Here is a 26,651-nt window from a genome sequence, read left to right as displayed (position 1 = left end):
GGAAGGAAGATCTATGGAGGGGGAAGTTTTTTCAGGGGGGGGGGGGGATTACAAATGGTAAACTTCAGCAGAGTCTGGAAGGAGAGGGATGGAGGGAGACTAGCCTTCAAAGTGGAGTTTCACCAGGTGGCCGCAGCTGCCAATTCAAATGGAAAAGCGGCCCCTGCGCATCCCTCCCCTTTCTATACACAAAGAGGAGGCACACTAAAGCAAGAGGGTGGAGGCGGGGTGTGTGCGTGTGTCTTGTCACTTTTATTTGAGTTCCCAGAGCAGCACCTTCCCAGCTGTCTCTGGGAGAAGGCGATATACAAAACAGGATTGGATTCCAGGTATTGACCTAGAGATAAAGAGCCCGGTGCTTCCAAAGACGGCAGTCACGAGGCCAAGGGCCCTTCAGTCTTCCTGGAGGGCGAAACTTCAGGTACCTGCGTTCCTCTGCCACGGAGGGAGGGGTCCTTCAGCCCCCTGTCATTGCTCCTGTGGGAGAAAGAGGATTTACTGTTAAACACTTCACAACTTAAAGCCAGGAGGGCTGCCACTGCGGTTAATCCGCTGTCATCCCATTATTCCAATTGCTTTAAAAATGTCCCAGTTTCTCTCTCCTCCTCCCTCCTTTGTCCTCAGCTTCCTTCAGTTGCTGCAAACTGAGTTCACAGGGCAAAAGCAGTTGACACTCAGTTACAGAAAGAGAGTGAAATCTTGCCATCTGAGTAGGTTCAGGCAAAAGCCAAGTGCTGCAGCCTTCCCTAAACTGTGTGTTCTTCCTTATTAATACATTTTGCCCTCTTGATCACAATTCTTGGCCATACTTAACCCAGGATATATGTGATCTAGCAGTATGGTCAGAGCAGAGTGGGAAAACACTGGCCAGCGCATGGTCATGTGTGGCCTCCCCAAAACAGTCTTTGGGAACTAATTCCAAGGGGTACAGCCCTCCAGGGTCTAATGGGGGGCAACACCCTGTCAGTTGCCTTTCTCCAGATAAGAGAAGCCACTGGTCTGACTAGAACTTGGGACCATTACTTTTTTTGGACTACAATGCCTGGGGATGCTGGGAAGTGTAGTCTTTAAAAAGTAATCTTTCCCCAAAGTCTGGGTCTGACTGAGCAGGAAGCAGCTTCGCTTGTTGCCATGAAGTGAGGTTCTATCCCACATTTGACTAAGACGGGCGGAGAGCTCAGATTTTCCCAGGGAAATTCCAAAGATGGTTGTTTTCCCCCCATATGTGTGCTCTCCCTCCACATCCAAGAGCAACAATAATGTGGGTTTTCATGCATCAAAGATTATTCACAGCTTTGAGCGGACGCAACCACACAAACAGATACGGGGGCATCGTGCTGAAGGGCTTACTCACTTGCGTCCTCAATATGAGGATGTGTTTTTTTTTGGGGGGGGGGGGGGGGGGGAGAACGCCAACTAAGTCAACTATAAACTTTTCAATGGCCTTTTGCAACACTCTGGGGACCCTGACGCAGTTCCAGCAAATGGTTTTGATGGGGACGGCCTAGCCGTCTGGACCTGGTCCTTCAGAAGAGGGGAGAGGGCAAGGCTGCTGGATGGCTCCACATCCTACCTTCCTCCTCCATAAAATATCCTCATTTGCCTTTCACTGGCTAGCAAAGGAGAAGCACCAACAGGAGATGGGCATCTCTTTTCCCTCTCCCTGACCCATGGCAGCTAAAGCAGTGTTAAACCGCATTAACACTAATGAAAAGGGTGCCAAGTGGGAAAGGCTCATCTAAATATCTGAAAGGAGGGGTTGGGAGATGGAGGAAGCTTTGTGTTCACTTAAACCTTCCTTGTGACTGCCTCAACCCTCTTGAATTTCACGATGTCTGAGTACCCCCAATTTACAAGTGTCTCTCTTCCAGCAGAAATGCACCTGGCTACAGTTACGGAAAACACTTCATGAATCTTGCCTACAAAATCTGATGCTACGATACATTTATTCAGTCTTCAAGATACGCAAAGACCTGCTACTGTTTTTATATATATATATATAGCGGTCTCATAGGTTTGTCATTTGTTGCTGAACGAAAACATCTGGAAGACTGACTCCCATCAGCGAACCCCACGTCTCTGTGCTTTGGAACCAGCATCACCTCCTGCCTGACTAAAAGCAAGTGACCCCCAATGGAGGTTTCCTCAAATGGAGACTCACCTTGACAAATCTTCCATGGAGGAGGTAAGGGGACTGGAAATCATGCTGGCAATTGGAATAAGCCATCCCTAAGCCCATCCCTGATCCAAAAGCAATGGGCCAGGTCTTCCCTGAAATGGAAAAGACAATGTTGGAAGACCACAGAAGTGGGCTGAGGAGCCACATGTAACCCATGGGATGCACTTTCCTCACCTCTGGCTTAGATGTTCCAGAAGGGCACCAGTTACAGGAGGTGACTAAAGACTGGCTAGAAATCAAGACATCAGAGAGTTGAATTTCCCTCGCTTCAAACTCACCTGGTCGGTTTCTAGGATCCTCTCATTTTCTCTTAGCCTCAATTCCACTGCAATGCAATAATAATTTACCTTTTTTGTAAGAAGTGCGGCTAGAAAAGGGTTTTTTTCTTGAGCTGTATATATATTCATTTTTATACAGGGGCTCCCTGAGACCTGGAAATTATTTTAAGGGTTCCTCTAGGGCAGTGATGGTGAACCTTTTAGAGGCCGAGTGCCCAAACTGCAACCCAAAACCCACTTATTTATTGCAAAGTGCCATGTCCCTCTGGTTTTCTAGTAACAAACTCTGGCAAACTCTGTGCTGGGGCAATGGCACATGTGCGCACAGAGAGGGCTCTGAGTGTCACCTCTGGCACGCGTGCCATAGGTTCGCCATCACTGCTCTAGGGCTACATAATGTGCACATAAAGGATTCTGAACACCTGAAATCTCTGGACAAAATGTAGTCCCAAAAAGAACGATGGAGAATTACAAGCTTCTCGGAGGAAGGAAGGGATTATAAAAGTATCTGAGAAAGAACGCTGGGGCATGAGCTATGTCAGGAAATCTGACCACCGATATGCAAGCAAATCCTGTCGCATCTATGGTTTTTTTGCCTCTCCGAGGGCTCCTTCCTCTTTATTTATGCATCCCACCTACGACACGCATAGGCCATATCCCGCAAAATGCATGGTGAAGAAAACCCAGGTTTAAAAATGGGTCGCTGTGTTCAGTTTGGACGCCCAAGATGGTTGCAGTTACTTTAAACAGAGAGACAGCGCTGTGTAAATAGACATTAAAAATGTTTATCAAGTCGCAGACTGTGGGATGGCCTTCCGCAGGTCATTCTCCAAAACAAAGAGAATGCAAATGTCACAGCCTGGTTTGGGCAGGAGCCTTGTTTGGAAAGAGTGAGTGAACCACCCAAAGGAAAAGGAAAAGGCCAACAACATGGCAAAGGACAATCTCTTTATCAACTGCAGAGAGTAAATGAGCCAGAACGCTAAGCGCCACTTACTTTTGAAGAAGATGACTGAGAAGACAATGCCCAGGCCAAACCCAGCACCTGCAAAACAAGAGGAAAGAGTTAAAAAACAAGGCCAGGGCTGTGGAGACAGAGATGGAAGCAATTTGGGGCGGACAAAATGTTCCGACTCTGACATCTAAATAAAAGCTTTTAATATTAAATGTTTAGTGTGTTGCATTTTTATGGGAATTTAAGCAACTTTCCTTGTTCGGAAATTTGAATCAAATAAACATATTTTTATGCCCAACCAATCCGTGGCCCTTTATTCCTGTCGTGGTAATGAAATGCCTTGTGCTACCGTTTTACTATAGTACATTTGTTGTTCCTAATTAATATACATTTGCCATTTATGAATGAATCCCAGTTGGAATCGGACAGCAGGAAAGTAGAAGAGTTTGAATCCAAAATGCAGCATAGAAAGAGAGAGCTAATTTGCCACTTTTCAAGAGGGGAAAAATAATTTGTTATAGGAAAGGAAGGCAGCCTAGCGGACTTCAGATTGGAAGGGGCTACTACAACTCCCATATTGACTCAAGAGTCCTTCCCCAGAGCTTTGGAAAAGTGGCTTGTTTGGGATGACCATCCCCTGGATCTCCTGCCAACAGGTGACTGGGGGAGTATGGGTGATGTTGTCCCCAAAACGAACTTTGCTTGGCTCTGCCCTTTCCCAGCCTCTGGTCTCTCATTGCATTTCCCCGGCATCCTTTTAGCCAGAGACCAAACCTGAGACTTTCTGCCCGCGCAGCATATAAACCAACAACGAAGTCTAGTTATTGCCGCTACTGAGTCACAGGTAACCCTTCCGCCTCTAACATGGGAAATTAAATCCTGAAGGGCATTATACATCCACCAGGAATGCTGTCAAAGCCTTACTGGAACCTTAAAATGACTGCTAATGTCCTGCGCTGACGTGTGGGTTTTTCCCTTCCTAGAAAAGAGATTTCTCCTTACAGTAAGAGCTGTCTGGAAGTAGAATAGAGCCCCTTGCAAGAGGATGAAGTCTTCTTGGTTGGACGTTTGAAGGAGAGAAAGCTGAAAGGTGCCATGACTGCTATCTTTAAGTATCTGAAGGGATGTCATGGAGAAGATGGAGCAAGTTTGTCTTCTGCTACTCTAGAAACTAGGAGCCATGGATTCAATTCCCAAGAAAAGAGATTCCATCTAAACATCAGGAAGAAGTTCTTGACTGTATGAGAGCGGAATGGGCTGCATTGAAGGCGATGGACTCTCCATCTTTGGAGGTCCTCAAAGACAAGTTGGATGGGTTGAACTAGATGACCCTTGGGCTCCTTTAAGAATTTATGGTCCCACAGGAAATTGGATGGGAATGCTTTAGCTGAGGACTTTCTGCACCAGTACAAGCTTAGGCTAGATGATGCTTGGGATGCCTCCCAACTATCCAGCTTTGTGATTCAACCACTAAGGTAAAGGATCTTCCAAGACAGCTTTGCACTGAGCCATTGCACGGATTCAGCTAGCCCAGCATTTAACTCTGGACCAGTTTCAACCAAGGCAAGTGGCTGGAGCCAATGCAAAAGGGAAGGTGGGAACCAAAGAGGCCTGGCATGGGGTAAAGAGAGAGAGAAAGAGAGCACGCAAGCCCCTTCTTTCGGCTTTTATCCCCGTCCGTTTGTTTGCTTTGTAAGTGAGACCTTTCATGTTTTATTGTTATGAAGTTAAAGGCTGGCCTGGAGGTGCTGATCTTTAGTAGAAACAGCTGCGGCAGTGGATGTCCCTCTCCAAGCAAGAAATGCATGGTGCCTTAAAAAGGGGGGTTAGGAGGAACGGAAGGCTTCAAAGGTCCATCTCCTCTTCAGAGGGAAGGACCTGCGCTCTGGGACATGTCCCATCACCTTGGGGAGTTTGTGGAAATAACAGTTCACAGTTAACCCAGGGAGAAGAGAGGGAAAAGTGGGATTGTTGTCCTTCCCAGGAAGCTCAGGCAAAAGCAAACTGCTGTGGCTTCCCCCAGCTTGTGGGTTCTCCCTCATGAATAACGTTGGCCATCCTGGGCATGCTCTGATGTTGCTTGGCCCCACACGTGTCGGCTTTCATCTACAACATGCAAGCTCTTCCTTGGGATGGCTGACCTGGTCACAGTGACAAATGCCTTAGTTCCATCCTGTTTGGATTAGTGAAATGTGCTCTGTTTGAAGCTGCTGTCAAAAGTGTTTGGACATTTCAAGTGGATAGAAACGCTGCAACCACATTGTAAATGGGGGCTGGTTTGCAGGGATGCAAGTCTCACAACATGACAACAGCTCCATTGGCTGCCGGTCCGCTTCTAGGCACATAAAGCCCTATATGTTTGGGTCCAGTCTATCTGAAGGACCTTGCGTTCCTATGCAAGTCTGCTGGAAACGCTAAAATTTTCATCTGGCAATCCCACCGCCATCGCAGAAACATTTGGTGGGAACGCAGGAGACAGGGCCTTTGCTGCGGCTGCCCCTATGCTCTGCAACTACCTTTCTAGGTGCATTGTGTGCATTGTGCACATGCCCAAGTCCTGTGAAATACAATAGGGGAGTAAATGGTGTCTGCGATATGGCAAAAATCAAGATTTGCTTTTTGGAATGTGTATATATATATTATTAAATATCTGCAAGCCGTGGATGGTTGAATCCGTGGATAAGGAATCTGTGGATATTGCGCCAAGACTGTATCCTTTCTTGTTCTGCAAACAACTGTGAATTCCTAAATTTGGGGGGGAATGTTGATTGACATTGATGGATTAATTGAAACTGGCACATGAACCATGTGATATTCCTCCACCACCATGTCGTGACATCACTGTTAAAAAATACATAGTTCTCTTACAAAAGGTTTCCTGTTCAGATATAAAGGGTCCGACGATGAGCAGTGACCAATGTCATCCCTCCCCTCGCCTTACCACAATTTCCTTGAGGAACAGCTGGCGCTCTGGATTATTTTTTCTGAAAGCCGGGGGTAAAGGGCGCGGGTGTTTATTCTATTTAAAAACAAATTACCATCTGCAAGGATCCATCAAAGGTTCAAAATGTTTGGCCCCTTGACCCAGGCTCAAACAAATCTCCCCCCCTTCGGCACGCTGCCCTTTCTTCCAAGCCGTTTAAGGAAAAATAATTATTTCAACACGGAGAGGGAGTCGAGGGGAGAAGCAGAGAAAGAGAGAGAGAGAGAGAGAGAGATGGGTGTTTGCTCAAACTGTCCAGCTTCAGCAAGGCCGGTCATGCGCTTCCTGCCCAAGACTGTGCCTCCCCTCTGCCAACCCAAACAAGTTAGCTAATCAACGAGAAATGGAACGGTTTACAAGGGGAACGGAGAGATTGCGCATCATTGACTCGTGGCAGCGCCTTCCTTGGAAAAGAGGTGCTTCCGCTACCACATTTCCCCACCTTTTCTGGGAATCCGTCCCCAGCTCTTGGCCACAAAAGGCTTGAGAGTGGCATCCAACCATTCAGGCTTCCTGTCCTCCCAGTCAAAGGTTGCCATTTTGTAAGCTGCCTTGAGCCCGATTGTCAAGGAAAGGGTGGGATACAAATGAATATAATTGCTGTTGTTCATGTTACTGTTGTTGTTGTTGTTGTTAGAATCATAGAGTTGGAAGAGACCACTAGGGCCATCCAGTCCAACTCCATTCTGCCATGCAGGAAATCCAAATCAAAGCATCCCTGACAGATGGCCATCCAGCCTCTGTTTAAAGACTTCCAAGGAAGGAGACTCTATCACCCTCCGAGGAAGGAGTGCATTCCATTGTGGAACAGCCCTAACTGTCAGGAAGTTCCTCCTAATGTTCAGGTGGAATCTCTTTTCCTGCAGCTTGCATCCATTGTTCCGGGGCCTGTTTTCTGGAGCAGCAGAAAACAAGCTTGCTCCCTCCTCAATATGACCTCCCTTCAAATATTTAAACAGGGTGATCATATCACCTCTTAACCTTCTTTTCTCCAGGCTAAACATCCCCAGCTCCCTAAGTCGTTCCTCATAGGGCATGGTTTCCAGACCCTTCACCATTTTTGTCGCCCTCCTTTGGACACGCTCCAGTTTCTCAATGTCCTTTCTGAATTGTGGCGCCCAGAATTGGACACAATATTCTAGGTGGGGCCTTACCAAAGCAGAATACAGTGGCACTATTACTTCTCTTGATCTAGATTACTTCTCAGGTTGTTGCTTAACCTACATTCCTCTCCTCCAACCCTTGCCACCTGAGGCAACCGCCTCACCCTGCCTAATGGGAGGGCTGGCCAAGGCTCAAGCTGAACAGGTAAGCCTTTCTGGATAATGGAAGAGCCACAGGGAGCATATAAGCAGGAGGTGCCCTATCTGTTTACCTTGAACGCTGACCATATGTAAAAACAGGATTGGAGCCGGAGGAAGGAGCCATGAAAATAGGAGGCGCATCAACAATTGAAAATATGCAGATGACACTATACTGTTCGTAGAGAACAGCAAAGACCTGGAATGAAGGAAGAGCAAAGATGGGTTTGTAGGTGACCGTTAACAAAAATAACGACCGCAGACGATTTACTTAAGTTTAAAGCAGACGATGGAAACACTGAAGAAGTGAAAGGTTTCCCCTCCATTAATAAAAACGGAGACCGCAGTCAAAAAATTAGAAGATGACTTGGACTCGGAAGGGCAGCTGTGAAGGAACGAGAGAAGTTCATGAAGTGTAAAGATGTACATTGAATATGGAAGTTGGGATGGACCTAACTTCCCATGCTCCTCCCATGCTCAATTTCCTTTGAAGAGGGCATATCACAGTTTCCCCAAAAACAACAATATACAAATTCCCTCCTCCTTCAACATCATCGCCACCTGACCAAGGGATGCAGGCCGCTGCAGCTGTTTCTACTAAAGACCGGCACCTCCAGGCCATAACAATAAAACATGAAAGGTCTCGCTTACAAGGAAAACAAACCAAGAAGGAATTAAAGGGAAGGATCACGCTGCCCCAGACCTCTCTGGCTCTCCTCTCTCCCTTCCCAAATCCTCCCAATTTTTCGGAAGATGGGGTTTTCCTTCCTGACAGGGCTCTGGGACACTCAACTTGGATGGACAAACGGCAGTAAAAGGCTGACAATAAAAGTCTATTAAGATCAGCAAAGCAACTTCCACTGAGATCTACGGTATCTCTGTCCTGTGCAAAGGCCCCAAAACACTGACTTTCTCATGACGTCTTTTCACGGTTACCTCTGGAAAAACCTTTAGGTGCTGCACCTTTGAAGAAAAAAGCAATTCAATCATTATTAAGCATTTCACTTTCAGATGTCAAAACAAATGAAGCATTACAGGGAAAGGAGCATTAGTGTGGGTTTTTCTTGTTGCAGGATTTATGAGCTTGCATGTACAGGCGCATCTCCGGATGGCAACATCCCTTCCAAGCGAACATGGATCCCGTCGGGGAACCCTCTGAAACAGAATGCCAGGGAAAGCCAATGTTTTCTCCACGCTGACAAGCGGATTAAGGTGCTTAAATTATTTCCTTGGCTTAATCGCCCCTCAGTCTATCCTTAAGACAGTTTCAAAGAGGGACCTGGGAGTCTTCATTGTTGCTTCCTGGGAACAATGGGAAAACAGTTGTTCTAACTTGTTCCTCTTCGGAGGAAAGCAGAGAGAGCTTAAAAGAACCCACCTTTCGGCAGCTAGCTATAGAAAGCCAAGAGGCATTACTGACAGGCTTCTAAGATCATGCTTCATCAAAGGAAGGCACCAAATTTGCATCCCATCTCCAATGGTAAATCTTGGCCAAATGTCTTCAGAAGAGCTTTGCCCTCGCTTTCCTCTGAGGCTGAGAGAGGGCAACCTGCTCAGTTTGAGATGCCATGGCTGAGTGAGGATTTGAACCCTGGTCTGATGGAGTCCTAATACACCTCACTGGCTCTCGACTGCCCTGTTCTTGTTGTTAGGTTCCTTCAAGTTGATTCCAACGTATGGTGAGCCTGTCATAGGGTTTTCTTGAACAGATTGATCTGGGGAGGTTATTCAGCCTTCTATTTGGCTAAAAGAATGGGTCCTCCAAGGGATTTCTATGGCTGAGGAGGGATTCAAAACCTGGTCTCCTGAAGTCCTAGTCCAGCACCCAAACTACAACACACCACTCCGGCTCTCTTAGTATTTATCTTCCAACCTAATGAAATCCTGGCTACTCTGTACAACCAGACGTCAACACGCCATAAATTCCCCAATGCAACTTAATCCTCAAGGCTGGTGCGTAAAATTAAAACCATGCACATCTCCTGTAGCAATCTTCCAAACACAAAGCAGCTCCTGGCAAAGAAGGAGGGAAAAGTATATTAAAGACTAGCTAGGAAAGACAGTCAACACAAACTGCTCAAGAGGGATGCTCGCTTGACGTCAGGGACAGGCAGGACTCTGCAGGCGCAAAGAAACTGGTCCATCGAGTAAGACCAGCAACGAAAGTGTTTGCCGGGTTCCCCAAAGTCAAGGAGGGGTGCCGCTGGGGAAAGGGCCTCCTCTGCGGTCGCACCCCAACATTGCGACTCCCTCCCTTGGGAAGCACGCCTGGCGCCATCACTGCTGCCATCAGTCAGATGTCAGGATAAGACAGCCCTTACTTTCTGAACCTTTTAAACCAGAATAATAGCCTTTGGGTTTTCTTATGGGGTTGCTGGCTTATCTTCTGTGGCTGTCAGAACTAAATGTGGCACAATATATATATATTTTCACTGGGGACACAGGACCCCAGTGAAAATGGAAAAACTGCAAATAAAAAAGCCACCTTTTTTAAATCAAGAAACACCTCTCTAGTATTTCTAGGTCCTCCAGAGCAACTCTATGGTCAACATCCACTGGAGGTTGACCATAGAATTGCACTGGAGAACTTACAAATGCCTAGGGAAGTGTTCTCTCTAGAAATCTCTAGTCATGTTGGAGGACCCAGAGATTCCGAAGGATATTATATTAATCGATCAAATCCCGAAAGCGAAAGCCACATACTTGGAGGGCTGACTGTATAAGTGCTGCTTTGTCTCACTGTCTACTTTTATACTGTGGCATAGGAACCTCTCTCTATTCTTTCCATGCTATTCCTGCCTCTGGTACCAAATTTCCCATTAAAGTCGTAATGCTCAAGGAGGCATAAAAATACAGTATGCTCTGTGTATGTGTGTGTGTTTATTAGTCTGTGATCCATGTTAAGCGAGCATTGCTCCTTGAGACTCTGGGCCAAGAGCCTGTGTCCCAACATGACTCTGGCCCAATGCGGAGAAAGCTGTGAGAAACTTCTGCTGGGAACCGCTGGCAAGGCTCCGGCTGGGAAAAACTCACACGCTATCATTGTGCAACAGAGAGCTGATCCTTAAAACAAAGACATGCGTTGGCATGGCAGAGGTGGGGGCACCCTTGCCCACAAGGGTATTGGCCATTGTAAAACCTATATTAAAAAAGCCCTCCCTCGACCCCCTGGTACATAACAATTATCGGCCAGTCTCGCTGCTGCCATTTTTGGGGAAGGTGATCGAGAGGGCGGTTGCAATCCAGCTTCAGGCGGTCTTGGATGAAACGGATTATCTGGACCCATTTCAAACTGGCTTCCGGGCGGGTTACGGGGTTGAGACGGCCATGGTCGCCTTGGTCGATGATCTCCGTCTGGGCATCGACAGGGGAAGCGTGTCCCTGTTGGTGCTCTTGGACATCTCAGCGGCTTTCGATACCATAGACCATGGTATCCTTCTGGGGCGCCTGGCAGAGGTGGGAATCGGGGGCACTGCGCTCCAGTGGTTCCGGTCCTACCTCTCTGGGAGGTCCCAGATGGTGCAGCTGGGAGACGTGTGCGCCAATAAGAGGGCCCTTAAAACTGGGGTCCCTCAAGGAGCCATTCTGTCTCCCATGCTATTTAACATTTACATGAAACCGCTGGGAGAGATCATCCGGAGACATGGGGCGCGGGGTTATCAGTACGCTGATGACACCCAAATCATTTTCTCTATGTCTCCGACTGATGCAGTGGCTGAGGACGGTGTCTCTCCTCTCGTGGTGTGCCTAGAGTCAGTAATGGGCTGGATAAGGGAAAACCGACTCAAATTGAATCCAGAGAAAACGGAGGTACTTGTGATAGGTTCCCCTGGTCCGGGAATGGTGGTAGTTCCACCTGTCCTGAACGGGGTCACGCTCCCTGTGAAGGACTCCGTGCGCAGTCTGGGGGTGCTTCTTGACTCGTCGCTTCACCTGACGGCTCAGGTGAATGCGACGGTCAAGAGCACCTGTTATCAGCTTCGGCTTATTCGCCAGCTGCGCCCATACCTGGCCCAGAGGGACCTTGAAACTGTCGTACATGCTCTGGTAACCTCGAGATTGGACTTCTGCAATGCACTCTACATGGGGCAACCCTTATACCAAACCCGGAAGCTACAAATGGTACAGAATATGGCAGCCAGGCTGGTCCCTGGTACTTCCAGGGCCAGCCACATAACACCGGTGCTCCAAGATCTGTATTGGCTGCCTATTCACTTCCGGGCGCAATATAAGGTGTTGGTGATGACCTATAAAGCCCTAAATGGCTTGGGCCCAGGATACCTGAAGGACCGCCTCTCCCCGTACATTCCGTCCCGCACCCTCAGAACATCTGGGCAGCAACTCCTTAGGGTGCCAGGGGCCAGGCTTACCTCTACCACGAGGAAGTCTTTCTCTATCGCTGCCCCGGCCCTTTGGAACACGCTGCCCTCAGAGCTCCGCTCAGCCACCTCCCTGGCCCAATTCAGAAAGGATGTTAAAACCTTTCTGTTTAAGATCGCATTCCCCCAATCACAGTCCTAGCAGGCCTCCTTGTACTCTGCAAGAGGATTGGCTAACGGGGGCTTTTGTTTTGTCTTGTTTTTATATTTGATTGTGAAGATGTTACTGTTTTTAAATTGTTATTTGCTTGTTTTATGTTGTAAACCGCCCTGATCTCAGGAAGGGCGGTATATAAATAAAAGTTTTATTTTTATTATTATTATTATTATTATCCTCTGTGCCCATTTGCCAGGAGGATGCCGCAAGCCTCAGACGCAGCCCTCCCAAACCCTGTAAACTCAAGTTTAGGGGTGGATACCTGAGAGGTTGTTGGGTTCCCAACCACCCCAGCCATCATTGCCACAGGCGAAGGCTCATGGGAACTACAGTCCCCAAAAGAATCTGAAAAGCTGGGTCTCGTAACAATGCTTACAGGCTACTTTAAGATCATGGAGGGTAAGTGTATCAAGAGAGGCAGTGTGGTGCAATGGTTTGAGCGTCGGACTATGACTCCAGGGACTAGGGTTCAAATTCTCAATCACTGATGGAACCCCACTGGGTGACCTTAGGGACGTCATATCCCGGCAGTTTCTTATCATGAGTTTTAAACACGAATTTTATATTCAATTATCCTTCTACGTATTGTAATACAAACACTGCGTTAACCTCTTCATAATGACAAACCTGCTCTGAACAAACCTTGCCAAGAAAAGCTCAGACCAGGCTCCTCTTAGTGTCGCCATGAGTTGGAAATGGCTTGAAAGCGCGCAATGAAAACAAACAAAGGAATATTTGTGAAATCGAAGACTTTCACGACCAGGATTCATTGTTTTCTGAGGTCTTTAAGGTTTCCTTGGAGGTCTTTAAACAGAGGCTGGATGGCCATCTGTTGGGAATGCTTTGACTGAGAGTTCCTGCATGGCAGAAGAAGGGGGTTGGACTGGATGGCCCTCGCAGTCTCTTCCAACTCTCTCATTCTATGATTCTTCAGGTCTCTTTGGAGATATGCTATTTAAATGACGCATGGGTCCTAAGAGTCCAGAGGTCGCGCCAAAGCCACACTCCATTCCTAAGCACTGGAATGCAGCTTTGGTGCAGCTTCCAGATTCTTAGGATGCATGCATCATTTAAATAGCATACCTCCATAGAGACCCGAAGCAGCTTTATTTTGGCAGTCTGTAACAGGCGTATGAGTGTTTTTCGGGCTGCGTTTTGGAAGGATTTATTCCTAAAGATGCCGGCCGACAGATGCAGGCGAAACTTCGGGAATAAATTCTTCCAGAACGCGGCCGTGTTGCTCAAAAAACCCACAGAAAATAAGGGGAGAGAAGAAAAGCAGAAACCTAATCAATAATAGATATTTGGCCGCATGAGCATCTCCTTGGCCCTGATCCAGCAAGCCGCCTCTTCTGCTCTTACCAACCAGACAAGTTGCCACACTATTAATCCCATTTAGGAATCGATGTTCCCACGCCTGTCCCAGTTCCCTGTCCCTTTGCCACACCCGTTCCATTGAGATCAAATTATTACCTGCGCTGAAGACAGAGATGAAAATTGCACCGGCAAGCATAAATCAGATATTAACTCATTTGCAATTCAAACTGAGTCATGGTATTCTCTCTCTCTGTCTGTCTGTCTTATTACTTTTTTACCCCTTTCTTTAACCGCCCGACGTACGTAAACAGGTTTTATAATGTGAGACTTAAAAGCGTGTGAGAAAGGCCGCAGACAGAAGCCGCCCAATGGCAGCCGACGCGGGGCACTTCTTGTGCAACTCTTCCCTTCAAAGCAAGCTTGTGCCCAAGCGTCTGGCAATTCACGGCAACTTGGCTCACCAACATTTCACAGAGACGTGTGGCCAAGAAGCACCAGAGGATGGTAAAAGCTGCAAATGAGTAAGGAGAAGCTGTAGAAGTCTGCTTTTGCCTAAGCCTACTGGAAAGGGCAAGGCTCTGTCCTCTCCTCTCCCTGAGTTAACTGAGTGCCCCACCTGGAATAATGCTGTGTCCTGTTCAAAAAGGTGGGCCAACTAAAATGGTCAAGAGGCTGGAAACCATGAAGCCCTATGAGGAGAGGCTTAGGGAGCTGGGGATGTTTAGCCTGGAGAAGAGAAGGTGAAGAGGTGATATGAGAGCCTTGTTTAAATACTTGAAGGGATGTCCTATGAAGGATGGAGCAAGCTTGTTTCCTGCTGCTCCAGAGAATAGGAAAAGTGGAGCCATGGATGCAAAGCTACAGGAAAAGAGATTCCAGCTCAATGTTCGGAGGAACTTCCTGACAATAAAACAAGTACTAGTGCCACTCTAGTCTGCTTTGGTGAGGCCTCACCTGGAATAATGCTGTGTCCTGTTCTGTCCACAATTCAAAAAGGATGTGGAGAAGCTGGAGCCATGTGTCCAAAGGAGGGCGACTAAAATGGTGAGGGGTCTGGAAACCATGAAGCCCTATGAGGAACGACTGAGGGAGCTGGGGATGTTTAGCCTGGAGAAGAGATGGTTATAAGAGGTGATATGATAGTCCTGTTTAAATATTAGAAGGGATGTCATAATGAAGATGGAGCAAGCTTGTTTTCTGCTGCTCCAGAGAATAGCTAACAGATGCAAGCTAAAGGAGAAGAGATTCCAGCTCAACATTAGGAAGATCTTCCTGAGAGTAAGGGCTATTCGACAGTGTTGGCCTGTGACAGACTGCCAAAATAAAGCTGCTTTGTGTCTCTTTGGAGGTATGCTATTTAAATGATGCATGAGTCCTAAGAGTCCGGAGGTCGCGTCAAAGCCACACTCCAGTCCTAAGCACTGGAATGCAGCTTTGGTGCAGCTTCCGGATTCTTAGGATGCATGCTTCATTTCAACAGCATGCCTCCAAAGAGACCCGAAGCAGCTTTATTTTGGCAGTCTGTAACAGGCCAAAGTCTCCTTCTTTGGAGGCCTTTAAACAGAGACTGAATGGCCATCTCTTGGGGGTGCTTTGATTAGGAGTTCCTGCATGGCAGAACAGGGTTGGACTGGGTGGTCCTTGGGGTCTCCTCCAACGCTAGGACTCTGTATGACTGGGACCGATGTTTGACCAGCAAACCTTCCTACGGAGAACGATCTTGACCTTTAAGAACCAAGCCTGTCGGAAGAGATGGTAATACCTGGTAAAGCGGAAGGCAGAAGGCAAAGATTAAGACCCCGTTGGAAGTGGGTAGTAGGATTCTGTAGCACTGAGGACAAGGCACATTCAATGTAGACATCGTGGGGTTCCCTAGGGAATCCTGGGAGTTGTAGTTTCGCAAGGCCCTTAGCCTGCTTTGTCCATAAAAAACTACAACTCCCAGGGGTTTTATAGTGTCAAAGTGCTTTCGTGTCTTGTTCTACTTTACCTTACACCCTCAAAGGACGTTCTCAGGGGACAAATGTCCTTTGAGGTCGATTTTTGGGCTTGGGCTGCTATAAAACTGGCCAGGGCCCTCCATTTTGGAGGCCTGGGTCCTCCAAAAGTCCTCCAAAGAGGGTCTGGAGGCTCATCGCCGCCCCCCAGCCCTCGCTTTCCTTCCTCACAGGACCTTTCCCGGGCTCCCTGGCCCCTCGGTCCCCTTCCAGGCCGCTTCCTTACCCAGCTTCACGGCGGAGTCGGCCAAACAACGGTCCCATTTCCTTCCTAAGTCGCCCTCCGACGCCATCTTGGTCGCCTCCGCCTCCAGCTGCCACTCAAGCCTTCCGCCCGCCCCACTTGGAGGCCAAGTCTCGCGAGAGCCGCCGCCCGCTCGGCTTCGGCGAGGAAGCTCTCGCGAGACTTGGAAGGCTTCAGGCTCCTTCCTCGGCGTTGCCAAGGGCAACCAAAGGCTTGACCTTGCGGCCTAGGCCCCAAAGGGAAAAATGAAGCCTAGGAAAGAGTTGGGGCTTTTGTAAAAATACAAATATGTTTATAATATAATACAATATTTTTATAATATAAAATAATTTTATTATAATGTTTTATTATATAATTTATAATATATCAATAAAGTATATAATATTATATTATATAATATAAAATTTTACAATATAAAATAATTTTATTACAATGTTTTATTATAAAATTTTAATACTGTATAACAATAAAATATATAATATTTTATAATATAATTTAATATTTTACAAAATAAAATAGTTTTATTATAATGTTTTATTGTATAATTTATAATGTAACAAAAATATATAATCTTTTATAATATAAGATTTTACAATATAAAATAATTTTATTATAACATTTTGTTACATAATTTATAATACAGTATCTCAATATATATAATATTTTATAATATAATGTTTTATAATATAAAACAATTGTATTATAATATTTTATAATATAATTTATACCATAATTTATATAATTTTTATAATATAATATTTTTATAAAATAACATTTTATAATATAAATTTATTATAATATTTTATAATATTTTATAATAGAATTTATAGTATAATAAAATATACAACATTTTATAATATAATGTTTTATAATGTAATATAATTTTATTATAATATTTTACAATATTGTATAAAAGAATTTATAATACAACAATAAAATACATTATGTGATGCAATATATAATATAGTATAACTTGTGTAAAAATAGAGGAGATGTGGTATATACTATATATATATATATATATATATATTTCTTTTGTAGACCCCCCTACATAGCCCCCTCGTTGGTTCCTCCCAAACTTCCCCTCCTTTCCAACCCAATGGTTTCTCCCAATCATGACTTCCTTTCCCTCCGCTCTCAATGGTCTCTCCCACCTCAGTCCTTCCCCCAAAACAGGCCTACATATGGTCTCTCCCTCTTCCCTCCCAGTGCGCATGCGTGTGCCTCCCAGCTCTCCATACTTGGCGATAGCCCGCGAGCCGCCCTCTGATTGGCTGAAGCGGGGGAAGGTGGGCGTGGTTTAGCCCGGCCGTATAACCCGCCAGCCGCTTTAGAGGAGGAGGACTGCGAAGCGGAGGGGGGCGTGGCTACGCTCGGGGAGCCGCGGCCGCTGATTGGCTCGAGGGAGGGAATTTAATTGTGACGCACGCCGCGCGCTGTCCTCTGATTGGCTGAGGCGCGGAGGAAGGAGAGGTCGAAGGGACGTGGCGTGACCCCGGATGTGGAACTCCTAGGCTACGGCGGAAGTGGCCTAAGGAGGAGGTGGCGGCGGAGGAGGAGGAGGAGGAAGGCCGCGGCCTGGCTCAGAGACTCGGAGAGGCCCCAGGGACGGAGCGCCGCCGCCGCCGCTGAAAGCCCGGTCCCGCGGAGCCACAATGGTCAGTACGAGGGCGGCGGCGACGACGACGAACGAGGCCCGGTCCCTGAGGAGAAGCGGGAACCGGTCCTTATTTCCTGTCAGGGAAGGGAAGGAAGGGCGGGAAGCGAAGCCTTTGGCTCCCTCAGTTTGGGGCCTGGTTCCTTTCATGCAGTAAATACAGCCCTTTAAGCTCCGTAATAACTAAGTTAAGTAATAAATTCCATTAAAATGCCCTCAATAACGATGATGTTTATTGATACATCCCATAATGAGCTCAGCAATAAACAAGTGCAATAATAATAATAATAACAAGGTGGTCAGCTCCATAATCAATAACTTCAGTAACGAGTTCAGTGCTCTGTAATGAAGAAGCGCATTGATCCATCCCATAATGAGACCAATAATAAATAAGCGCAATAGTAATAAGGAATGCAGAAGGTCAGATAGATAAGGAGTGCATCAGGTCAGCGATAAGCTCAGTAACAAATAGGTCCAGTAATATGTTTATTGATACATCCCATAACGAGTTCAATAATAAATAAGTACAATAAGGGCTGCATAAGGTCAAATGCGTAAGGAACACTTGAGGTCAATAATAAACTCAGTAATAAAGAAGTTCATTGATGTGTCCCATAATGAGTTCAGTAATGAATAAGTACAACAATAGTAAGGGATACATGACACAATAATCAGGAGTACGTAAGGCCAAAGAAATAAGGGATACGTAAGATCAAATACATAAGGGATACATAGGTTCAAGTGCATAAGGGATATGTGAGGTCAGCCATAAGCTCAATAATAAGCCTGATAGTAAAATAAGGCCCCCTACAGACAGGCCAAAATAGAGCTGCTTTGGGTCCCTTTGGAGGCATGCTGTTTCAATGAAGCATGCGTCGTAAGAGTCCAGAAGCTGCACCAAAGCTGCGCTCCAGTGCTTAGGAGTGGAGCATAGCTTCCGGACTCTTAGGACGCATGCTTCATTGAAACAGCATGCCTCCAAAGGGACCCAAAGCAGCTCTATTTTGGCCTGTCTGTATGGGGCCTATGTGCCGTACTAAAGAAGTTCACTGATACGTCCCATAGCAAGTTCAGTAATAAGGAATGGTCTGTCAGGGAGCTCTAGTGCCCCACCAAACTGCAAATCCCAGGGTTCCCGGTTAAAGAGGTGTCAGGCTGCTTTATTTCCACATGAAGATGCTCTGTTAGGAGGCACGGCCTCTTTTGCTGATCACATAACCTTTGCCCACTAGTGGCATCTGCCATGAGATCCTGCTTTCCACCTTTGGCAGCCTTCCTCCCAAATCCCTCCCAGTCAAAGGCCCCTCTTCTTCCCAGCACAGGATGCATGGGAAACATGTATTTATTCATTGGATTTGTATCCTGCCTTTCTCCAAAAGCGGGATTCAAGGCAGCTCACAGAGGAAGAGTTGTCCCAAAGGACGGGAGTGAGATGTTACTACAGCCAAGAGGGCAGAGTCATAACTGGACCTTATGAGGCTAGCGATGGCGGTGCCAATGAGAAGGGAAAGGGTGACATGCGAATGACTGAAGAATGTAATGGTTAAGAACAACACACAGCACTGTCTCCACTGTCTTCATCCAATGTACACTGAAAGTAGAATGGGAGCATTAATAGGGCTTTTGGGGAGCAAGAGGAAAGTCTGAGGCTTCCTATGTGTGTGTGCATGGGTTGGCTTCTATGCGCCTCAGGGCTGGGATTTCTCTTTCTGGTGGGAGTCTTAAGGCTGGTCTTGTGAGGCAATCTGGCAGGGAATGCGCAGGCAAAAGGGGGCATTTGCAGGGGGAAGGCTAGTGGTGTTTGTAGTGGCTTTGATGAGGCCAGGTTTCATGTCTCCTTTCTTCCTTCTTCTCCAGACGCGACAGAGCGGGGATTAGGTAAAGAGGGAAGAACAACGGTGGGAAGAAAAGTCCTTTGGGGGATTTTGCAGGAGAGCGGCTAAGAGCTGCGACCATTGTGTGTCTGTGGATGCAGTAAAGAAGAGCTGGGGGCTGGGGGTGATTTGTGTGTGAAGTATTTCTGATGGGCCTGGCTCTCAAAAAATCCTCATGTAGGAAATACCTGGAGTTTCCAAAGAAAGCTTGCTGTATTAGCGCTACCTAGTTGTTTGCAATTGAGATGGGCTTTCATTGCAAGGTGCTACCCAGGTAAGTAGTAGAAGCCCATTGGGAGATGAGTTTTCGAAGACCAGAGGGTTCATGGCCGAGGCGCTTCCAGCTTCCTACAAGGAGGGAATCTGATTTTCCTTCTAGGGAATGAAAATATATTGCTTTGGTGGGGAGGGGAAAGGCCTTTTGGCACCTTGTCTCTGCTCTGTTGTGTTTGAGGGGGTTTGGTAGGAGACCCAGACATGGGGGCACCTCATTTTGGGATAAAGGAAGGACACATCTGCCGTGATGGTTGCATTGTGGTTTGAGATCTACTGGTGAGAAGACCCCGTATTGGGACACAGTGAATGTTAGAGTGGCAAGTGGTGCTGAAAACAGGGAAGTGTATATAGTCCCACCTTGCAAATCGGGAGAGCATTATAACAGCTCCCTCACGCATACCTATGACTCACAGGACACAACCCAGGTGGCAGACATCTCTCACTACTCACCCAGAACCAATGGCTCCTTGCGCCAGGGAGGTGATCTGAACTAATGTAGCAGGAAATGAGAAGACTTTTGCTTTAGCCGCTTCCTGTTGCATTGGTCAGGAGGTAGCTGGAGGCTGAGCCACAAAGCTGATCCATTTAGTTCAGTGGTGCGTCTACTCTTGACTGGTTGCGGTCGTCCAAGAACCAACCCAGTGAGATCTTTCCCAGGTCTGCTCCGTGGACATTGTTCACTGGAGTTGTAATGGCTTGGATTTAAATAGTGTGGTTGTCAATACTGAGGGGGAGAAGGGATCTGCTCATGGTTGGAAATGACTAGAATGAGGGCTGAAATGTGTCGCTGTGACTGGTTGAAAGGCTGTCACACACCGACTGCATGTGATGACACTGAAGGGATGTTGGTGGACGTTTTAGGTGTGGCACCATCTCATCCTCGGCAGATTTAATACAGAAGCCTCAATGATTCTTGATATCACTCAATGTCTGGGCCCAAATTGACTCATTAGAGGTTCCCCAACTTGTCAAGGTCCTCTCATAGAACCGAGCTAAAGCTTGGTGGATGTGTCGCCCACCCTGATGTTTGGACATATGTGCAGATGTGTGGCTTTTATCTTTGTATGTGCCTTCAAGTTTGACCTGATAATACAGACCCAGGATTTGTACTCGCTGGAGGTTCAGTGGCTGATTCTCAGGCTCCGCTCAGGGCTGGTAGCCGGTGTGTTTGCTCCAGCAGCAGCCAGAAATATCCATCTCTAGTTTCATAATATCAGCATTTTAAGCGCACAGGAGAAATGCATGCATTTATTTAGTTTCAGGGATGTTCCCTGTTTACTCTGACTTGCAAGTGTGCTGCAAGCGGACAGCCGTGTTGAGAGAAAGGTGGGAACCATACAGTGTTTTTCACATTGCAACTGAGAAATGAATGTTTTATAATGAAACTGGAGAGCCCTGTTCCATTTTATGAACTGACATAGCTTCAAAATTGGGGTTTGCTCTGGCTTAGGAGCCGGCGACATCTTCATAGTGTGGCCTCTCCCATGCCCCAATTTAAAGCTTAGTAGGTTTGCGGCAGATGTCTTCTTAATATCTTACATTCTGCACTAATGTAAATGCACAAACATTGCCTGGAGTAGGCCTTTTGCACTTGCATATCATCTTGAAGAATAAAGGCTACCCTTTGCCTCTGAAACCACCACTTGCTCTTATTAAAGGTCTCTCCATCTTAATTTCCCTTCCTTTCCCTCTAGTTAATGTTTTCTCTGGCTGGCGTTCCAAGAAATGCTGACTTCAGGTCGTCCTTTTTCGGGTACAGAATAAAGCATCTCAAACCTGATATGTTTTTATATTTATTTCCCTAAGTAGCTGAGGAAACTCATTCTTTACTTTATCATTGTGAAAAGGACTAGCTGGTGACAAATACTCTTACAAATAGCATCTTGCCTTATGTCTCTATCGCTAATGTTCTGGTACCAGCCCCTGTTCCTTTCCCTGCTGTGTCTCAATGCATGACAAGGTCCTGGTTTTGCCGTGCCTTTCTAATTGCGGTAATACGGTATCCATCGCCCAGCTGTAAAACCTAAGCATACAGTATAGTGTAGTACTGGGCTATTTTTAGAGCGCCTGATACTGTACATGCCCATAGAAATGGCTCCTTTTGGAGGAAGCAGAAGGCTGGGGCCAAGGAGTCTTTCCCCCCCTTCCTCCTTGCTCCTCTTCTTCAAAGCTGACACGCAGCATGGGTGTTTGAAACCAGAATTTGTGAAGGCGCATCCTTATGTGCATGTGTTTGTGCACATGTGCATGCTACAGGTGTCTTGACTAGGACCACATCCCTAGCCTCCTCTATCCACTGAATTTACTTTCTTTCAAACCCTTTCACCCCACCTTTTAATATGTAACTTATTGATTTAATATCTATCCCACCCTTCTCTTGGTACAGGATTCAAGCTGATTCACAACCGTTTAAATCAGTGGTTCCCAAACCTTGGTCCTCCGGACTTTTTGGACCTTTGCTGCCAGAATTCCTGATGGTTGGCCAAGCTGGCTGGGGCTTCTGAGAGTTGAAGTCCAAAACAACTGGAGGGTTGAAGTTTGAGAATCACTGATTTAAAGCAAAAATAACACAAAAGTTATATGGGAATTAAACCATGCTTCTGTTTAGAATGCACAGGTTTCCAAAACATGTTGAAAACATAATAAAAGAGAAGCACAAAACCAAGAGACGTGGCATCTGTTGCAACACAGTCAAAACCAAAATAAAAGGTCTTTGCTTTCCAGGAGGAAGAGACTAAGGAAGTAGCTAACTGTACCTCTTATGGAAATGGAGGTGACTTCCACAACATGGGAGCAACCCTGGAGAAAGGTCTCTCCTCTGTCCCCATCCAAAGTGCCTGTGATGGTGGGGGGACCAAAAGAAGGCCCTCCCCTATGGATCTTAAAGCTCAGGAAGGCTCCATATAGGAAGATAAGGTATTTCAGATAGTCTGGGCCCAGGCCATTTAGGGCTTGGAAGGTCATAGCCAGCACTTTGAATTCTTCCTGGGGAGAGATGTCTTAGGCAGCCAAGTGTTTAGAAGTGTGGCAAGTTAATAAGGTGCTAAATATCAAAGGAGTCAGCACAATAATAACAGCAACTGCCAGAAACAGAGTTAGCTGTCTTAATCCATATTTCCAAACTGTAATGGATAAAAGAAGAGTGCAATCCCCATTCTCTTCCCCCAGTGTATATTGAATTTGGAGTGGAAGAGAGAGATGGCTTGTTGGGGCAGAGGAGGGCATTAAGCCAGGTCAGGAATAAGGTAGATGTCTGGAAAGGGATGAGGAATGGCTGAGGAGCCTGATGTTCTTAGCTTGGAGAAGAGATGAGAAGAGAGAGGACATGATAGCCATCTGTAAATATCTTAGGAGAGGTCATGTAGAAGATGGTGTCTGCTTGTTGGCTGGGGCTCCGGAGACTAGGACAAGCAGCTGAACAGTCTGTAAGATTAATTGAAAGAGAGAATATACAGATCAACAGAACAGCACATCATTAAAAGCCCACTGTCGTCAGTTCCTAAATACCTGTCCAAAGAGCACAGTTTGTATTGTATTGCCTGCGAAAGGAGAACAAGGAGGGAGCCGTCCTGTCTTTCCTAGGGAGGAAGCTACAAAGTCTGGGAACAGTCACCAAGGAACGAAGCCCTCTGTCCCCTATTGCCACCATTCCTGGGAAGGCGATGGGACTGAAAGGCTTCCCTGAAAGAGCTTAGACTGTGGCCTGTTACAGACTGCCAAAATAAAGCTGCTTGGGGTCTCTATGGAGGTATGCTGTTTAAATGATGCATGCATCCTAAGAATCCGGAAGCTGCACCAAAGCTGCCCTCCAGTGTTTAGGAATGGAGTGTGGCTTTGGCGCGACCTCCGGACCCGTAGGACCCATGCATCATTTAAACAGCATACCTCCAAAGAGACCCCAAGCAGCTTTATTTTGGCAGTCTGTAACAGGCCTGAGCCTCCACAGTCTCATATGGAAAGATGCAGTCCTTCAAATAGCCAGACCCGAGCCATATAGGGCTTCGTAGGTTCTAACTAGCACTAATTTGTGAGTATGACAATGTATTGAAAGTTGCTTTGAGGTGTGTTAGGCTGAAAGGCCAATAATTGCGCAGTGCCAAAAGTGGGCTTGCAGCTCTTCCACAGAAATCCGTCTTGGCTTTTTCATTACCTCTCCATCCCCAGAGTTTTCTTAATTAGAACATCTTAATCTAGGGCAGAGCAGTTTGAAGGGTAGAAATGGCTTCTGATTGTTGTTGTGTGCCCTGAAATTGTTTCTGATGTAGGATGACCATACCATGGAGCCAGATTTCTTCTCAGGAAGTTTGCCTCTGTGGACTTCCTCTGAGACTGAGCAAGTGTGATTTGCCCAAGGTGGGTTTTCCTGGCCAAGGAGGATTTGAATCCTGGTCTCTCAGAGTCCTAGTCCAACACTCAGACCATGCTGCCTCTCCTTCAAACCATTGGCTGCTGTTAAACAATTGGAAATCATTCACCTTTGCAGATCTGCTGCATCTAACCCAAAGATCTGACAGTGGATCCTGATCTACCTTCTGCTTCTCCTTTCGCCACACATATGGGGAATAATGCAGGGAACTGTACAAGGAAAACCTAAAACCACCTGCATGTCTTCTCTGTAATAGGCAAGCACTGCTAGCCTCTGGCTGCAGGAATGATTTGTAAATGAACTCTGAAGTTCTGAATTGAGGCTTGCATGTCTCTCCCAAATTGGTAAGTGGGACTACGTTTTGGTGAAAGAAGCCTGAATTCTGCAGAGAGTGGGTGGCACTTCATAAGGTTGGGTCAGGAATGAAAGAGTTTGCTGCTGCTGCTGCTGTGTGGCCTCCTCAGTACTTGTAGGGTGGTCTCGGCCACTTCCACTTTGGAGTCTTGTCCTGAATTGCAAGAAGGACTGGAGAGTGCCAATTAAACCCAGGACTGCAGTATTAAAGGCGACTTTCAAGCCCAGGATCTAGGCAGTGCTGGAGCCTGCTGCCCAGCCCCTAAATTGTTGACGCTGCAATCACATCTCCAAACGGAGGAGCAGGTTTCAGGACTAAGAATAGACTGCCAGCTTCCAAAACCACCACCTTCAGGGAACACTTTTTGTGCTCACCGGGTTGTTGGCAAAGTTACCCCGCCAGCCCAGATTGCAGAACCTCTGTCAGAGATTCTGGGATGCTGTCCCTCTTAGCTATGCTAAGCTATGAATCAGCAAACAACTGGCTCTTGTCTTGCCTCTGTCATAAATTCAGCAGGTAGCCTTCCACAAAGCACTGATCTGCAAGGGTGGAAATACTGATTTACAACTGCTGTGCTTTTAAAAAAAGCTCTTTTGCATACTTTGCTTAGTGCAAAGGCATACAGACTTCAAAGCTCTCCTTTGTTTTTGGTGTGTTTTTTAGCTAGAACACCATGGTCCAGAGCTAGGTAAAAACACTGTCGGGTGACGGATGATGTTCACTTTCAGAAAAATCTGATGCATGTTTAACCAGAAACAGGTTTTCTATCCTTTGTGCATGTTACAATTAAGGAACAGAGAGCTTCTGAGTGGATGCTTGGTTTCCTAGGAGTTGGCTTTCAGTGCTGGAACTGAACCCACAGTGTTTTCCACACAATTCCACCAAAGCTTTCTTTGTTGCAGCAGACTTAATTTTTGTGGGGTAAGGAGATGGCCTTTTAGTTGCTTTGCTAAGTGGCAACCAGAAACCCTTGCTGACCGACCCCAGATTGCCTAGAGACTTTACCACTGTTGAGTCTCACTGACCTGAAAATTTGCCCTAGAACCTGTTGGAGTTTCTCTTCCTGACAGTGTGTTGCCAGCCATTGGAAGTCTGTGCTCTCAACTGGGGAAAGAAAAGCCTTAGGACTTCTAAATATCAGTCACCCCATTATCCCTGACCATTGCCCATTTGGCCTGGTTTGACTTTCTTTTTATCAGTTCCATTTCAGAGTTTCAGTACAGCTGGTTGAACATTCAGTTGCACTGTTTCATTGACTGCGGTATAACAGTCCAGACAGTTATGGATGAATGTATCGGGAAAGAGGAGAGATCTTCTGCTATCGTAACAACCCTGCAGTGTAGGTAAGGCTGAGAAGGTGACTAGCCCAGTGATGGTGAACCTTTTAGAGGCCGAGTGCCCAAACTGCAACCCAAAACCCACTTATTTATTGCAAAGTGCCGTGTCCTTCTGGCTTTCTAGTAACAAACTCTGGCAAACTCTGTGCTGGGGGGATGGTACATGTGCCCACAGACAGGGCTCTGAGTGCCACCTCTGGCACCCTGCCATAGGTTCACCATCACTGGAGTAGCCGAAGGCTAGATGGATCCCCCAGGCCAGGACTCTGACCACTGCGCCACATTAGCACCTATGTTCACTTTTGCCACTTCGAAGAGGCAGTTGTGTGGTGTATCCCAGGATCTCGCTCTTCATCATTTTTGGTACCATATGGCGCACGATCCCTTTCCAGGGTTGATCGGTCCTGAAATTAAACAATTTTGCACTTGGTTTCCTGGTCGACGGGTGCACAGGGTTCCACTGAAATGCCAGGAAAGGAAGCCAGATGGTCTGCCTTTGGGACAAGAGAAAACTGGAGGTGGGATGTCTGGGATGGGGGAGAGGCTGAGGGTTGACTAGCCATGTACTGCAGAATGGGAATGTGTTGAGCCTCAGACCCTAAATGCATGAGTTGGCCTTTCTTGTTGACACTTCAGAGGGTAGTTAGAAGAGAAAGGCTAGGGCACTGGTGATCCTGACCAGTTCATGGTGTGATAAATGGTTGTGATCTCACTATGTCGTCCATCACTTGTGTTTAAGAAACTGTCCTGTGAGAAGCTTTGAAAAGCACTGTAAATAAAACCTTCATGACATTTCTTTAGAGTATTTGCTGTTCTCCCATTGTCCCCCTCTTTCTCCTCCTTCCTTTTAAAAGGCTGACCATGCGCACAGAGCCTGAAACTGATCTCAAGCTACCTGCCTTTCTCGGTTTATTTTTTGCGCGGGTGCGTACCAGGCATAGTTGTCCGGAGGGCCTGCCACTTTGTGCTCCGCTTTTGCTGCAGCTTTTGAGCTGC

At 46.6% G+C, this 26,651-nt stretch overlaps 2 protein-coding genes across 3 annotated transcripts in view; one reads left to right on the top strand and one right to left on the bottom strand.

Moving 5' to 3' along the window:
- Positions 1-231: 231 nt before the first annotated feature.
- Positions 232-15,889, bottom strand: MICOS10 (mitochondrial contact site and cristae organizing system subunit 10). The gene is made up of 4 exons (XM_042478039.1): positions 15,773-15,889; positions 3,455-3,502; positions 2,162-2,271; positions 232-477 (listed from the first exon to the last, which is right to left on the bottom strand). Exons 1-4 carry the CDS (start codon positions 15,837-15,839, stop codon positions 469-471), a joined length of 234 nt encoding a protein of 77 aa, XP_042333973.1. The 5' UTR covers positions 15,840-15,889; the 3' UTR covers positions 232-468.
- A 1,396-nt stretch (positions 15,890-17,285) lies between these two features.
- Positions 17,286-26,651, top strand: part of CAPZB (capping actin protein of muscle Z-line subunit beta) — a 45,687-nt gene continuing 36,321 nt past the window's right edge. For both annotated transcript variants that reach the window (XM_042478020.1, XM_042478019.1), the window contains exon 1: positions 17,286-17,448. In XM_042478020.1, the coding sequence (XP_042333954.1) occupies positions 17,446-17,448 (3 nt within the window). In that variant the 5' untranslated portion in view covers positions 17,286-17,445. The remainder of the gene's footprint in view (positions 17,449-26,651) is intronic.

The sequence above is a fragment of the Sceloporus undulatus genome, chromosome 7 (genome assembly GCF_019175285.1).
Source record: "Sceloporus undulatus isolate JIND9_A2432 ecotype Alabama chromosome 7, SceUnd_v1.1, whole genome shotgun sequence".
NCBI lineage: Eukaryota > Metazoa > Chordata > Lepidosauria > Squamata > Phrynosomatidae > Sceloporus > Sceloporus undulatus.
Note: the sequence above shows the minus strand (reverse complement) of the source record. Positions and strands in the feature narration are given on the sequence as shown.